The sequence below is a fragment of the Sceloporus undulatus genome, chromosome 2, assembly GCF_019175285.1.
Source record: "Sceloporus undulatus isolate JIND9_A2432 ecotype Alabama chromosome 2, SceUnd_v1.1, whole genome shotgun sequence".
Taxonomy (NCBI): Eukaryota; Metazoa; Chordata; class Lepidosauria; order Squamata; family Phrynosomatidae; genus Sceloporus; species Sceloporus undulatus.
The window spans coordinates 85,484,038-85,499,686 of record NC_056523.1 but is presented as its reverse complement, the minus strand read 5'-3'; the positions used below and the strand labels follow the sequence as shown (position 1 = coordinate 85,499,686).

The window sequence follows — 15,649 nt, the reverse complement described above, 5'->3', positions numbered from 1 at the left end:
TGCCTCCCATACTTCTCCAATAATATTTTACTGATGGGATGAGCAAGCACTGATGGCTCCATGACAATTCACTCATGGGAGAAGCGCGTGAGGGTGTGAAAGCAGATCAAGGGTTTCCCACAATTTATTACAATTTCCTGACGATTTACGCACAGTAAGCCTCCCGTGTGATATTCTCTATAGTCATTTGCCCAAGGAATTTGCTTGTTTTACAACCAACCTTCCATATCCACAGACTCAACCATCCATGGTTTGAACATACATACACACACACACACACACACACACACACACCAAAGAAACTCAGTTTTACTACCATTGTATGTAAAAAGGCTTTAGGAACCACAGATTTTGGTATCCATGGGGGGAGGGGCGCTCTGGAACCAAATCCTAGCAGATACCAAGGGCCCACATTTGATTGGTTGTATATATTGGGATTAAACCCTTTAATGTTCCTGGCAATGCAAAAATGCTACTGTTTTCTAGTTCTACATTCCAAAAGAAAAACTCCCAAGAGCCTCGTAAGATTAGAGCCATTAATTTGTCTCTGCCTCTTTGCAAAATAAACCAAATCCAAAACTCCATCATAATGTGAATGTTTAAATTTCCCCAAATAAACTAGATCAAAGCTCTTTAGAGGGAGTCAAAAGGTGTCCTGAACCTGGCTTGTTTTTCCTCTAAAATAAACTTTTAAAATTTCAATCATTGTGGCACTGAATCCGCAACCAAATTATGAACAAGAGCAATATGCAAGAGCCAAATTATGAACAAGAATGCACATATTGATCTGATATAATGGAGTACATCATATCATTTAGGCACAATTGTTTTTCTCCAAGGAAAATGAATTAATGCTAGTGCCTCCCATACTTATTTTTCATTAATTTCCTGTGAACCTTCCCATGTCTTGTTTAGGCCTGAAGCAGGCACCCATATGGTTCAGGGTAGGCCAGATGGTGTGCCATCAAGGAGAATGCCAAGTGACCTTGCTTTAACAAGGTCTGAAAGCAGATTGAAAGCTTTAATGCTCCCATCCTGAAGCTACATCTCAAATTCCCCCTTTTTAATGAGCACATTAGATATGAGAATGGGATCTCTGCCCCCACCTTCCCATACCTTTTTAATGACAATCTAAAAATCCCTTTTTGAACAAGGCATAGGATAATAATGTGGAATTGCCTTGATAAGAGAACAAGTGAACAGGTCAAGCCTACACACCACCACCATTACTTTTCTCCTCGAGATTTCTCCCCTTCGGCAGCTTTTTAAAAAAATTATATGTTGTCATACATCTGTTATGTGTGTGTAGTGTATAGGTAGTCCCCTAGTCAGCAGATCAGCCCCCAATCATGCTTATGACCTACCCCAAAAAAACAATTCTCAGAGCTGTAAAGCATCTGATATGACATTTCTGCTCATATCTGCAGGGTCAGTTTCAGAAAGTAGTACTGAAGGGGATTTCTGCTCAAACCGTTGGCTTTTGCTGATCCAGTAGGCTTTAATCTTATCCTCCCTTTATTCCTGTTTATTACCAGATTCAGGTAACACTATGTAAGTGGTGAAATATTGTATAGAATGCAGTAATGAATGAGGGCTAATAAATTAGGGTTGAATCTTGACAAGATGGAATTATTTTTGATAGATGATGCTCAGCCCTGGGAGGTTAATAGGTTTGCATTCCACTTCAATTTAGGATGAGTTTGCACTGGACCTGAAAGAACAAGTACAAGCTTTTGAGGTGCTCCTTGTCCTGAGAGGCTCAGGTTGCCTCAGTGACATGGAGTGTCTTTTACCAACTCTTCACTAATTATAGCCATTCTTGCATAGGATTAGCCTGACCAGTTTTCTATACTCAGATATTCTCCTGCCCAGATTGTTTTAATGTGTTACGTGTGGGCCTGCCCTTGAAGATGATTCAGAGACTTCAATTAGTTCAGAATTCAACAGCTAGAATTCTGATGTACTTTGATGGAGCCATAGTGCAGCAATGCTTAATGAACTACACTGGATTTCTGTTCACTTTAACTCCCAGTTCAAAGATGCTGGTATTTGCTTTTAAAGCCTAAAGAGCTTGGGATCACCTGATCCCATACAATTCTGCATGGAATTAAGAATGTCAGATGAAGTATTTCTTTAAATATTCTCAGTTGCAAAGGATTGGGATATCTGGTACGTACAACAGGAGAGGGACTTTTTTGTGATGGCATCTTAACTTTTGAAGACCCACTGTGAGGAGGTTGGACAGGAAGGAACTGACACTACAATATTTTCAGCCCCAAATCAACATTTATCTGTTTTCCCCAAAACTTTTAAATTTGTTGTAGTTGTAGTTCTGCCTGCTTGTTTAATGGCTTTGCTATATTTTTGAGCTTTGTTGCACAAGGCTCCAGGGATGGTACAAAAGGGGCCAGGAAGGGAATGGAACGAGTGAGGGATGCATTTTACTGCACACAGGAAGTCCCCATTCTATACTATTCCATTCCATTCCATTCCCCATCCGTCCCAGAGGAGGAGATTTTTGAGAACTGTTATCTCCTCCTCTGGGATGGATGGGGAATGGATGGGGAACCGAACAGGTACTTCTGGCGGCAGCGACGTTCTGTGTGCAGTAAAATGTGTCCCTCACTCATCCCTGTGCAATAAGGTTTCCAGTCTTACAGTTGTTTGATATTTTGTATAGTTTAATTATACAGTGGACCCTTGTTATACGCTGGGGTTTGGTTCCAAGATCCCCCATGTATAACAAAATCCTTGTATGCTCAAGTCCCATTAAATATAATGGCATAGCAAAATGGTGTCCCTTATAAAAAATGGAAAATCAAGGTTTGATATTTGAAATTTATACTTTTTTTGAACATTTTCAAATCATGTATGCTTGAATCTGTGTATAAAAAATCAGTGTATAAGAAGGGCCAACTGTATTCTATTTTTTATTGTACACCCCCCTGGAATCTGTTAGGTTGCAAGCGGGAAAAATTATAAATCTACACACAGACACACACATTTAAAAAATTATACATGTGCACAAAAGAATAGATTTTCTGATACTACTTTATTTCAACTACACAAATGATTACTGAGTATTTTGAGCATTATTCCAAACTCTTTCATTTCCAATTGGTTTGCTAGTTATTGGAAAACCTAGTAATACAATGAAAAAATACTTGCTAGAGAGATAAAGAACATCAGCAATGTTTCTTGTCATTGAGAAGAAAAGGTATTTCAACAGACCAAGATAGCTCATTGAGAAAATGTTTAGTCAGCTAATTTCAAAATTTCTTTGCAAAAATGAGTTTGTGCAAAGTTTTATGCAAAAGAAACTGTATTCTCTGCACTATGTTTTGTGCAACAGCAAGATATTTTGAACAAACAAAAAAAAAATGCAAAAAACTCCTGAAATGCAAAATCACAAAATGTGAAAAAAGTTTTATATGTTCACTCAGCAGGGAGAAAACACCTGAAATTATTTATCCTTATGTACAAAAATAAAATAAATTTGCATCCATACTTCCAGATATAAATTCTGATAATGGTTACATGCTCTTTTAAAGCTAGGTAAATAAGAAGACCTATTTTTGTGTATGTTCCTCAATATTCATGTTCCCAGAACCAGGGCATTCTATACCTACCCACCAAAAGAACACTTTTTTGTTACAAAATTGTATTGTATAGTGTACATGTTCCTTGTATCCTCATTAAAGTAGCTATAGTTCAGTGTTGTAACCAAATAATCATCCAAGCCAATTGATATGGTATCGATCAAGATGATACAAGAGAGTGTGAGTCTGGCTGAAGGTGGATTTATACTCACTTAGCTGGATGCAATGACAGTCCCATCCTTAGCCTCTTTTCTCATAGATGAAAGGAAACAATAAATCCCTTATTAGAAGTCAAGAGGCATAGTGTAAATGTTGGTAAACCAGAATGGATTTGAATAAGTGAAAATAAATATTCTACTTGCTTCCTCATTTTTGATGTAGCAGAATTATAATAAATAATAATAAACAACAAAGACTGACTGGGAGGATACCTTGTTATAACTTAGCTCTAATGTTCACAAGCTCACACACAGGTGCATATACACAGTGAGGGTATGTGGTAGAAAGGCTATTTTCACATGAAAATGTGACATCATAAGGGATTTCCCCCTCTTCCTTTTGGGAGAGTCACTTTACTGGAGGAACAGGGTAAGACCCACCTGTTGGAATAATCATTGGGGTCAGATTGTGACCTGAGATCAGGGTATTCTTTTAGGAGTACTGTCACCTGGAGAGCCTGCAAATATTACCTTTTGCGATGGCAATTCCTAGGATGCCCCAGACAGCATGGTTTTACACACCATGCAAACAAAACACTGTTACTGCATTGAAAAGTTGGATAACTATACTGAGAATATGGAGCTCACTAGTCTTACACAGGAATATAGTATGTGTTCAGGGCTGCATTTGGATTAATGATAAAATATGTCACACTATGATATGATCACTATTCCCCTACTAACAGCTTATAACATCTACACTTTGTGTTTCTGTTTTGTGATTCCAGGAGCAGAAGGCACAGTGTTCCCTAAATCCATAGAAACTCCCAATGTCAGGGCAGACCCCTTCAAGGAACTAAGGTAAACTTTGAAATTTAATTTTATCACAGGTAGTTTTCTGGCATTCTGACTGGTGGCATTTCAGCTGGCGAATAAAGTAGGGGACAGATTATCTTGTGTCCAAGCATAGCTGCCAGGGAATGGCAACAAGGCAGGTATGCTTCCACTACCGTTCTGTGACTGAATCTTTTAGAAAAGGAAATTTTAAAAGAAAAATTGAAAAATCTGTTATGGGTTTTATGATAGAAGATGCTAGGGGACCATACTGAATGACAAAGTGACGGACGTCACAGGAATGATGTAGTGGTCAAATTACATTCTGTATAGATTTAATAACATGGTTCATGTGTTTAAATGGACAAAACTGGTTTATAAATAAAAATAAATAATAAAATATTTATTTATAGCCCGCCTGTCCAGAGATCAAGGCGAGTTACAAAAAGTACCATTACAACACAATAACACTGCAAAAAAACATAAAAATAGCAAAACATCAAATACAATTAAACAATGTAACAATATCCAGCTAGCTTATGATGTACAACATCAGTAACAGTGAGGGGGAAGAAAGGAGGCCATAAAAGGAGCAATTAGGGGAAAGCTTGTTGGAACAGGAAGGTTTTTAGCTCTTTCCTGAACCGGTCAAGGGAGATGGCCGAGCGGTTCAGGAAAGAGCTAAAAATCACCGACAGCCCTTTCATAGTTCTGGTGACACCCAGCCACATGGACATCCAGTGTGTGTCCCTTTTGGACAATTTCTTCTTCCTTTTCCAAAGAAAAGAGATCATGTGAGGAGAGGATCCCCAGTGCACTTGGATGTCTGTGGAGCTTCTAGATCAGTGATGGGGTCTGTGGAGTTTTTGGATGTCTGGAGTTCTCTGGGGCAGAAAATTGGGTCCTAGACCCACTGCAGTCACTTACAGCTCTGGATCAGTCTTAGCTGGATGTTTGTGATGGAGGGCAGCTTCTTCCATGTTAAAGGTTGCCAATTTGGGGGGCGGAGGGGGCTATATTTGAACTGTGCACTGAAAACAACCTACTTGATACTCTTCATACCACGGTGCTTTCAACAATGGAGGGCCATTTCTTCTTGACAATTATGAGCAACTGTGTGCTCATTTTAATAAAAATGGCCACAAAATATGTTCCCCAGTAGCAAGTCTTAGCTTTGAATATTGAACAGAACAGATTTAGTCAAGCAGGTAATTTGTAAAGTCTTTTCTAATTGTACTCCATTGCTCCCCCCCCCCCCCCCCGCATGTGATTTTTAAATAGGCAAAACATGACTAGGTGGAATATTTGGCTAAGAGATCACAAACAAATGTCATTCATGTTGTAGAGACAGATTAAACTTCCATGTTATTTGTATGGTGATGATAATGGCATCTTGTTACTTATTATGCACAGGGGTAAGTTAACCTTACACCTGCATATTTTTATTTGTGGTCACTTTGGAGGCTGATGCTCTCTTCTTCCTCTCACAGCAATCAATGCCCCTACCCTCATCTTCAGCCATCCCATGTCTGGTGCCGAGCTAAGGGGGGATGCAGAATCATTTGTCTATGCCCCTGTAGCCAGATGTGAAATGGTTACATCAGCTGCTGAGAGTTTTGGTGGACTCCAGCAGACCTCAGTGGATGATGCAAATGTCTTACATCTGGCTTGAAGGACGTTGCTTCTGTGATCCTCCCTTGCTCTTCTCCTGGCACAGAATGGCCAGGAGAGCTTCAGTAGTTATATGATATTTCCAGGGGGTTGGTAAATGGCTCCATGTAGCTGACGACATACTATACTGTACTACATAGAGCAGTCTGACACATGGATAACTGCCATATGGAAAGGATCTGTAACACAAGAATATTTGGTCCTATACTGGATACGTGTCTTGAAATAGATGTGGATAACTATACATGTTACAACCTTTTGTAGGGAATTGTGTGAATTACCTGAAATTTTTCCCTTTTCTATCATTTTCACTAACTGCTGACGGTCACTAACATGTCCATTTGTCTATGTTTCAGCCTAACAATTTATGTTTAATCAAACACTCATTCTGTCTTTGCACCATAATCTCATACTTCGTATCATAGTCTCGTATCTTTTTATCATAGTCTCATACTAAATGTACATGTACCAGAATCCCTGAATTTGGTTTCTTTTCCCTTCTACTTCTTCCTCTCTGTTACCTTCACCAATGTCTTGTCTGTTATCAATAATGATGAGTTCCAAATGATTACACAGCCATCACACTCCACACTCTTCCTATCATCTTCTTTCTGACAAATGGTTTTGGATCACTGGCTGCTTTACAAGTGTGGGATCACCTTTTCTGAAATCAGAAATGGTGTTGCACTTTCTAGAAAGACATTGCCTCTTGGCTGTCATCATTTTGTCTTGTCTTCTCCTTATATGTCTTTGCCTTGTGGTGGTAGCTTGGTAAATTAGTGTAAAAGTGAAGTAGCGTTTGTAATAATCTATCTGAAATATCAAACCCATAGATGTCACATTTGCCATTTTATAAAAAAGAAGAAATAGGACATCTTATAGCAGCTTTCATCTTGTTTTATCTGAACCATTTGTATACCAATAGGCTTGTAAATTTCTTATTGTCTCAAAATAAAATGTATGAATTAAAATGTTGTTTGGTCTTTCTTGAGGGAGGATAAAAGGGTCATGAATACAATTAAATAAGTGGTACTCAAACATTTTACCCTTGGGACATGTACATGTGAACATTTTGTCTCCCCACTTGATGTAGTATATGAATAAAAATATTTTGTTTATTTAGTGTGTGTATTTTCATTTGCACGTTCATGTATATTTATATTTTAACATTTTATAAGGAAATAACATCTTTCAAATTAGAACAGTTTTATTTAAGTAAATTTAATATTTAACTCAACGCAAGTGTAAATTTTACACATAAAAAATTGGAAAAAGGAGAAGAAGGAGGGATCAGAACCTCCAAGTCTCATGCCACCCTCGAGCAACCTTCGTGCCACCCTTGGGGGTTCTGCCTCACCATTTGAAAGCCACTGCACTAAATAGCAGCAGCAATTCAACAGAGGCCACAGTATGGCAATATGTAGTCTAATACAAATTTTCTGCAGTGTGGCCCATTACTGTAGCATGCCATGGTCACAGTGTCCTTGTCTTTATGCATAGAACTGGAGTTCACATTTATGAGGATTCCCATTATTTCTTCAGATAGAAAACACTGAGAATTCTAATCACTATTAATGCTGGGAAGGAGAAATAAGATTCAATCTGCATACGCTGAAGCAAATGCATATCCCTTAACTGCAGAGAAAGCACTGGCAGAGATCATTGTGCTTGCCATTTCTTTATGGGACACTTATGTGGACTTAGTTTGGTAGCTTTTATTTTATTTTATTATTTAGGGGGATACAGATGGGCAGAAAGGGGTGGCGAGATGCAGCCCCTTTCTCCCGCGGACCATTGCCACAGTAATGGTGACTATATTTATATTAGCAATGATCTCAGTTTATCTAGAATAAATTATTGTTGAAACTGCTGCTACTGCTGTCATTCTCATTTATATTCTAATTTATAAAGTATGTGAGCTGTCTCTCACTTTACAAAGAAAAGTAAATTCTAGGTGGAAGATAGCAAGAGACCTGCAAAGTCTTTATTTGTTAAACAGAAATACGAGAAAAATCCTAAAGTCAGGATGGTAAGGTGATTAAAAAAAGAAAAGAGTGATAATCCTTAAAATGGCTGCAGGATTCTGGGAGTTGCAGTCCAAAGAAGTCTTCCCCACCACCCCAAAAAAACACCTCTGATATGAACAGTTTTGACTATTACTGGAGCTTTAGGCTCAAGAGGACAACAGAGGAAACAATGCTAACTGACAGAGCAATCCTGTGAATATCTACCAATAGTTAAATCCCATTGGGTAAACTCAAATACATTGATTGGTAAGTACGTTCCTTTCAACACAGTGAACCTTTTCAATAAACTTGCATAGGATAGCCCTTTCAGTAAATGAACTTTACATTTTAACTCTCTAAGGCAAAAAATGTTTTGGAACAGAAGTTCCATTTTCTGTGTAGTATGTAGTGTGTAATGTGTCATTAAATGGTGAGCAAAAAGAAAAGTGTACTGAAAGGGTTATCCTATGCAAGTTTAACATACTTACCATAATAATCTTAGCCTTGTTTTAATCGTTCATGCCAATGAATTTAGCACCATAATGTCATTGCAGTATTGCTCTCTCTTGTATAATTAGCTGCTGGAAATTTCTTAGTAGAACAGTAGATGTAAAGATTAACCTCTAAAATGTTTTATTTCGGCAAGCAAGGAAAATAAATTGTGACAGAAAGATTTGTGAAGCAAATAATATTACAGGAATCGATTATGCTGTGTATCATACCTATTCTTACCATCAACCATGCAAAAATACCAAATGGGGGAAAGCCTTAGAAGAAATATAATAAAGTGGGATGTACAGAATGAACGTAGAATAAAGTAGAATGTAATAAACTAGAGAGAAGAATTAATATGCACAAAGAAAACTAAAGAAAATGGTACAAGGGGAAGCTGTACTGTGTACCTTTGCATAACTAAGTATGTAAAGCATGCATGATTGTGATAGTTGGAAACTTGCACGCCCAGAGGAGGGCAGCCAAAATGGTAAAAGGTCTGGAAGCTATGCCCAATGAGGACCAGCTTAGGATGCTACTAAAGAAGAAAAACTGCCTGGGGAAGAAAATGTTGAGAGGTGACATGATAGCCATGTCATATGGAAAAACGAGCGAGCTTTTCTGCTGCTTTAGAGACTAGGAGATAGACCAATAAACTCAAACTACAAGAAAAGGGATTCCATCTAAACATTAGGAAGAACTTTCTGATGGTAGGAACTGTTTGGCAGTGGAACACACTGCCTCAGAGAGTGGTGGAGTCTGCTTCTTCTGAGAATTTTAATTAGCGACTGACTGGCCATCTGTCAGGAGTACTTTGATTCTGTCTTCCTGCATGGTAGGGGGTTGAAGTGGATGGACCTTGTGGTCTCTTCCAACTCTATGGTTCTATTATTCTACAGGGAAGTGATAATTATCTGTGGCTCCCTGATTTTTGTTCTTAGCATCTCATCAGTAAGATCTCTCAGTGATGCTGTTACTATTGGACGACAGATCAGATGTCCAAGACCACACAGTCTGGAAGCCCAGCAAATGATGATGTCAGAGATACAGTGACACTTCCTCAGTGACAGTAATCTGACATACATCATGAAAGGCCCACATTCTCGGTGTTTTTGTATAGAAAGAAATTTAATTGGACCCAACAACCTTAATGAAATGTGGGCTGGCTTTACAGCGTTCCGGTGGTTCAGTGTTTAGATGCTGCACACTGCCCAAGAATTGTAGAGCTGCAGTGGCAGCAGAAAGCATGCCCTTTTGCTTGCTCAAAAAGAAGTGGCATTTTGCCACTTCTTTTTGAGCCACAAATAGCCAGATCAGGGCCATGGTGTGCAGCTGCCATGGCCCCGAGTTGGCTCTCTCAGGGGCAAAATCATGCCGCCCCTTTGGAGCCATCTGTTTTGCCCCAGAGTTGGTTTTTTTTTAAACCTTCCAAGACTTGTTATCAGAACATTTGCACCTTGCTTTGAACATTAGCACATGTATTAAATTTTCAGGCTAATTCAGAGACATAAAGTGTGCATAAAGTGTGTCCAAATGCATTTCATCCAAGAGGTATAGTGAACAAATTAAGTGAATTGTGTGTATAAATATTCAAATGAGGGAAAATGTGTAATAAGACAGCACAAATTGTCTTTAGTGCCTGAACAAAACAGAACAGGAAGAAAATACATGTAGGATTTGGGGGGAGGAGAGGGAAATAGAAACTGCAGTGCTCCTATCACTCAACCAAGCACAGCACTAATATGGCTTAATTCCAGTAGTTTAGGAAAGGCACTCGCTCCATGCACCAGCTGCAAATGCTCTGGCCTCTGGGGAAGAGAAAAGCCACTATTATTATTATTATTATTATTATTATTATTATTATGTTTATGTTTATGTTTATGTTTATGTTTATGTTTATTATGTTTATTAGTAGTAATAGTTTTTACTGGGCTTAATCCCCTCCCCACTGGCTGAAGGATGAAGTATAAATGCTCTAAACAAACAAACCAGTGCTGTTGCTGGTGGCATCTGTTTGGTGTAGTTTGCTTCCATTCTTCCAGATAAGGCTGCTGGTTGAAATATGGGATGTGACTTGTTTACCTTTAATGGCTATGGAGAACAGAAAATTTCAACAGATTTTGCCTGGCATCTCTACTTCCAAATTTGGAGAAGTATTTCAGATTAAAACGGTACATAGCTTCAGCCTTGATCTGGATGTGAGCATTTTACTTGGCAGTACATATCAGGTGCCAGGTTAAAGGGCAATACAGCAAACAGGGCAAAGTGGAGGAGAAGGAGGGAGACGGATGGGAGAGAATGAAAGAACAGTGGCAGGAGGAAGGGAGCAAATAGCATGTTAGGAGATTTTTGTCTGGAACAATGGCAGGAGCAAAGGAGTTCAAATTGCCCATCCTTGCCCATTTCCCAGTTTCAGGCATGTTTGGCCTCACTGTGGCAGCTATTTGGAGTTCTACACCAATTCATGCAGTTGTGTTTTTTTTAAAGATATCATAAGAGCCACCCATGGTTGTCCCTTGTTTTCATGTGGTGAAGTTTTTGTCTGATGCAGCTCTGTATGGAAAAATTGTTACCATAATCACAGAATAAGTTTGTTTACTTCCCCCCTTTCTGTCAGATGATTTCACACCAAATTAAGATAAGGGGTTAAAAGAAATTGTGTTGCCTCCAGGCAGTAAAGACTAAAATTTAGCAGATTATTTTTCTTCTCTCTTCCCTAACCTCTTCTAAATTATTCTTGCTTTGTATGCAAGATCTGTTAAAGAAAAAAAAAAGGGCCTTCTAGAGTTCAGAAAAAAAGGAAGCCAATGTGATTATGAGTAGAAAGTACCTAGTGGCAGATGAAATGTGCTTACACTCTGGGTTCAGCAGAAAAGTATTCTCCTGTACTATGTAGAGCATTTGGCTTTCTAAATAGTGCAAGTGAGACCTATTCTTCCAGGCAATGATTTCAAGGCCATGTTCAGCTAATACAGGAAGCTCATTTTGCAAAAAAAAAAATAATTCTGAGGCAAGCAGTACTTCTTTTCATTATGTGCTGCAAAGGTTTTTAGTTTTTTTAAAAATAGGAAAATCCAAAGACAAATAACAGTTCAATGTACTCATAAGGATCAACATGGAAAAATTAGGGGTTATCAAAAAATGAATGGTGCAGAAAGAAGGAAAAAATGGTCAGAAAATTAAAATTATTCATCGATCTAATGTCACAAATACTTCTAGATGGTGTAGTGTGTGTGTGTGTGTGTGTGTGTGTGTGTGTGTTAAAGAATTATGCATCTGAAACATTGAAACTTGGTATAGATTTAGTTAGGTCACCACATCTTCCCCATATATTGCTCCCCAAGGCAACCAAGGCTGGGGGACCCTGTTGAGATAAAAGCTCTGACGCTTCAGGCAAAAGGGAAATCTCCCCAAACCAGGTACAGGCTCATGGCCTACTCATCCACCTTGACCATGGTAAGCATTTTTTAGGAACAGGAGGGACAGCCATGGGGAGTATGGGACAGGGACGTCTGCTTGGGTCATCCCTAATACATGAAGCAAAATCCAACCCAACATTGGAGACAATAGAATCATAGAATCATAGAGATGGAAGAGACCACTAGGGCCATCCAGTCCAACCCCCTGCCATGCAGGAAATCCAAATCAAAGCATCCCTAACAGATGGCCATCCAGCCTCTGTTTAAAGACCTCCAAGGAAGGAGACTCTATCACCCTCCGAGGGAGTGCATTCCATTGTCGAACAGCCCTAACTGTCAGGAAGTTCCTCCTAATGTTCAGGTGGAATCTCTTTTCCTGCAGCTTGCATCCATTGTTCCTGGTCCTGTTCTCTGGAGCAGCAGAAAACAAGCTTGCTCCCTCTTCAATATGACATCCCTTCAAATATTTAAACAGGGCGATCATATCACCTCTTAACCTTCTTTTCTCCAGGCTAAACATCCCCAGCTCCCTAAGTCGTTCCTCATAGGGCATGGTTTCCAGACCCTTCACCATTTTTGTTGCCCTCCTTTGGACACGCTCCAGTTTCTCAATGTCCTTTCTGAATTGTGGCGCCCAGAACTGGACACAGTATTCTAGGTGGGGCCTGACCAAGGCAGAATACAGTGGCACTATTACTTCTCTTGATCTAGACACTATACTTCTATTGATGCAGCCTAAAATAGCATTGGCCTTTTTAGCTGCCGCATCACACTGTTCACTCATGTTCAACTTGTGGTCTACTTGGACTCCTAGATCCCAATAGAGCCTGTTAGTTGCTGACCATGTCAGCTGAGGTAGAGATGTAAAGCCTCCTACTCAAAAAAGAAGGGGGGACAGAGAAAACAGTTTTTCCCTAGTTACTTTAGAAGTCTTTGTTTTGGGGAAAGAAAGAAAAATGGAAAAGATTATGGAATATTTTCTTTTAAAATGATTAATACAGTCTTTAAAACAATGTATTAATGTATTTACTGCCACTAAATGTGTGTGTGTGTGTGTGTGTATAATTATGTGGTTGTATAATTATGTGGTTGTATAATTATACACACAGAGATGATACTTTAATATCCTAAAGTAATAAAATAATTTACAATCTGTAAAGGATAATATCACATTTTTTTATTTCCAATTACCACTCCCACCCCACTCCCCAATTATTTCTTCCCCTTCACTTAAAAATTTCAAAAAATAAATAAATTTCTAGGCTAGAAGCATCTGAGAGCTGTAGCCCAAAGATGTAACTTTTCCAAGCTCTAGAATACGCAGCCAGTAGAGTTGGCCCTTCTTATACACATATTTTTTTATGCACAGATTCAAGCATACACAGTTTGAAAATGTTCCAAAAAAGTATAAATTTCAAATATTGAACCTTGATTTTCCATTTTTATAAGGAATACCATTTTGCTATGTCATTATATTTAATGAGACTTGAGCATCCACGGATTTTGTTTTACACAGGGGTTCTTGGAACCAAACCCCAGCATATAACAATGGTCCACTGTATTAGATAACTTGGTTGCAGGGGAGTGCTATTAATTCCAGAGGATTCTTTCATCTTTAATCCTCATCTGTATATTTCCAAATCTTCTCTGAAATGAGAAGTCAAGTTGCTTAGCTAATGTAGAATGACAGGAAATTGCATGGTAAAGGCAGATGGCATGATGACGATATGTGATCGTCAAAGTATTATTCATACCTCAGTGCCTTAAGTGTGGGTTCTCTTGCTTATATTTTTAACTGTGGGGTTAACTGGTTAAACAATATCTCTGCTTTCTGTCCATAAATCAAGGTCTCGATTTCTTTCCTGCTGATATTAAGAGGTCTTTTTTTTCACACAGAAAAAAGACTGGAATCTACTTTCACAACATCTATAAATAGGGGAGTTAGTAACTCTGCAAGGAAGGATTTTAAAAGTAAAAATAACTTTAGTACAGCCTCTTTGGAGGGTGGGGGAATTATAAGCACAAGGTAAAGGGAACAAAAATGCGCTGATAATAAAAGGATTTAAGTGCTTAATTCTAGGTAAATGGGCAATTCAGAAATCCCGAACTTCTGGAATCATAAATCTCATATTGGAGAAGAAGTAGCTGCAAAATCTGGATCTCGCAGCAATGCTAAATCCACTGAAATTGTAGAAAAATGATAGAAAGAAATCTTGTATGTCCAATAAAGATTCTTCAAAGATGTTCTTCAAAGATGCATCATCTCTAATCTCTAGTTGTGAAGGCTCTGTTCATAATGTAATTAGATTGGTGTTTATATGTTTCTCATCCTCTTCCTTCTCCTTGGAAATATTTGTTGTTAATCGTTAAATTTAATGACTTCATTGCAGTCTTTGCTATTCCAAACAGAAATTTCATTAGAATCAGGACATTGATCACCATTTTTCATGCCAGTGATGACATAAGTCTTTTGCACTGCATGTGTAGTTGATCCATTTTACTCCATCATGTAAGGAATCTATGGCGGGGTACAGACCGCCGCTTTGCAGCGGTCTGGCGCCGCCGCCAGAAGGTCCGCGGGGGAGCCGGAGCCTTCAAACGGCCCGACTCCCGCGCGGACCGAAAAAAGAAGCTCCAAAATGGAGCTTCTTTCTGCGTCGCGTTTGCGACGTAGCGAGGCGCCAGGGGCGCGCTCGCTACGTCAGCAGCGGCGCGACGCGTCTGGACGCTGTGCGTCCGATACGTAAAGATGGCGCCGGCCATGTAGAAAGGCCGGCACCATCTTGTACGGACGGAGTCCGTACGAGGCCCAGGGGCGTCTAAAAGAGACGCCCCTTTTTTAAAATGGGACGTCCTCCGGACGTCCCAAAGGGCCGTCTAGAAAGCCCCAATATTATTTTCAGTTTTAAAGGCTCCTTTTGTTCCTCAATTATAGTTAAATTCCTTCTTTTCTTGTCTTTTTATACCAGAAATTTTGATTTTATGTCCTATTTAATTATACTTGATTCTTTCAGCTGATATAAGTAAATGGCCCATCCATTTCACCAGGTGCTCTATACATAAAAGGGCATGTTTATATATGGAAGAGTAGCAGTTTTAATATGTTTTATCACCACTAGCATCAATTGCAGCACCTTCTCTCCTATATCTCATTATACTTACATTAATTTTTTTACAATAGCTGCTCCAAGACTGTGGAATAGTCTCCCGGAAGAGATCCGTCTTACTGCCTCCCTGGAAACCTTCAGGAAGGCAGTTAAGACGGAGCTCTTCCGGCGAACATACCCACCTGATTTTTGGTAAGACACGAGTCCACCTCCCTGAACTTCAGTGTTGCCTATGATATCCTGTTTTTAATCGCTAATTGTTATGTATTTTATCAAATTGTTGTGTGCTATTCTGTATAGTTAAATCAGGTTGTGATCCTGCCTCAATCCACCTGGGAGAGGTGGGAAAATACAAATACATTT

The 15,649-nt window shown here is 39.1% G+C and overlaps 1 protein-coding gene across 7 annotated transcripts in view; it reads left to right on the top strand.

Annotated features, from left to right (window-relative positions):
* Positions 1 to 15,649, top strand: part of SGCD (sarcoglycan delta) — a 719,570-nt gene that overhangs the window by 647,209 nt on the left and 56,712 nt on the right. For all 7 annotated transcript variants that reach the window (XM_042451267.1, XM_042451262.1, XM_042451266.1 and 4 more), the window contains one exon: positions 4,546 to 4,618. In XM_042451267.1, coding sequence (XP_042307201.1) covers positions 4,546 to 4,618 — 73 coding nt within the window. The remainder of the gene's footprint in view (positions 1 to 4,545; positions 4,619 to 15,649) is intronic.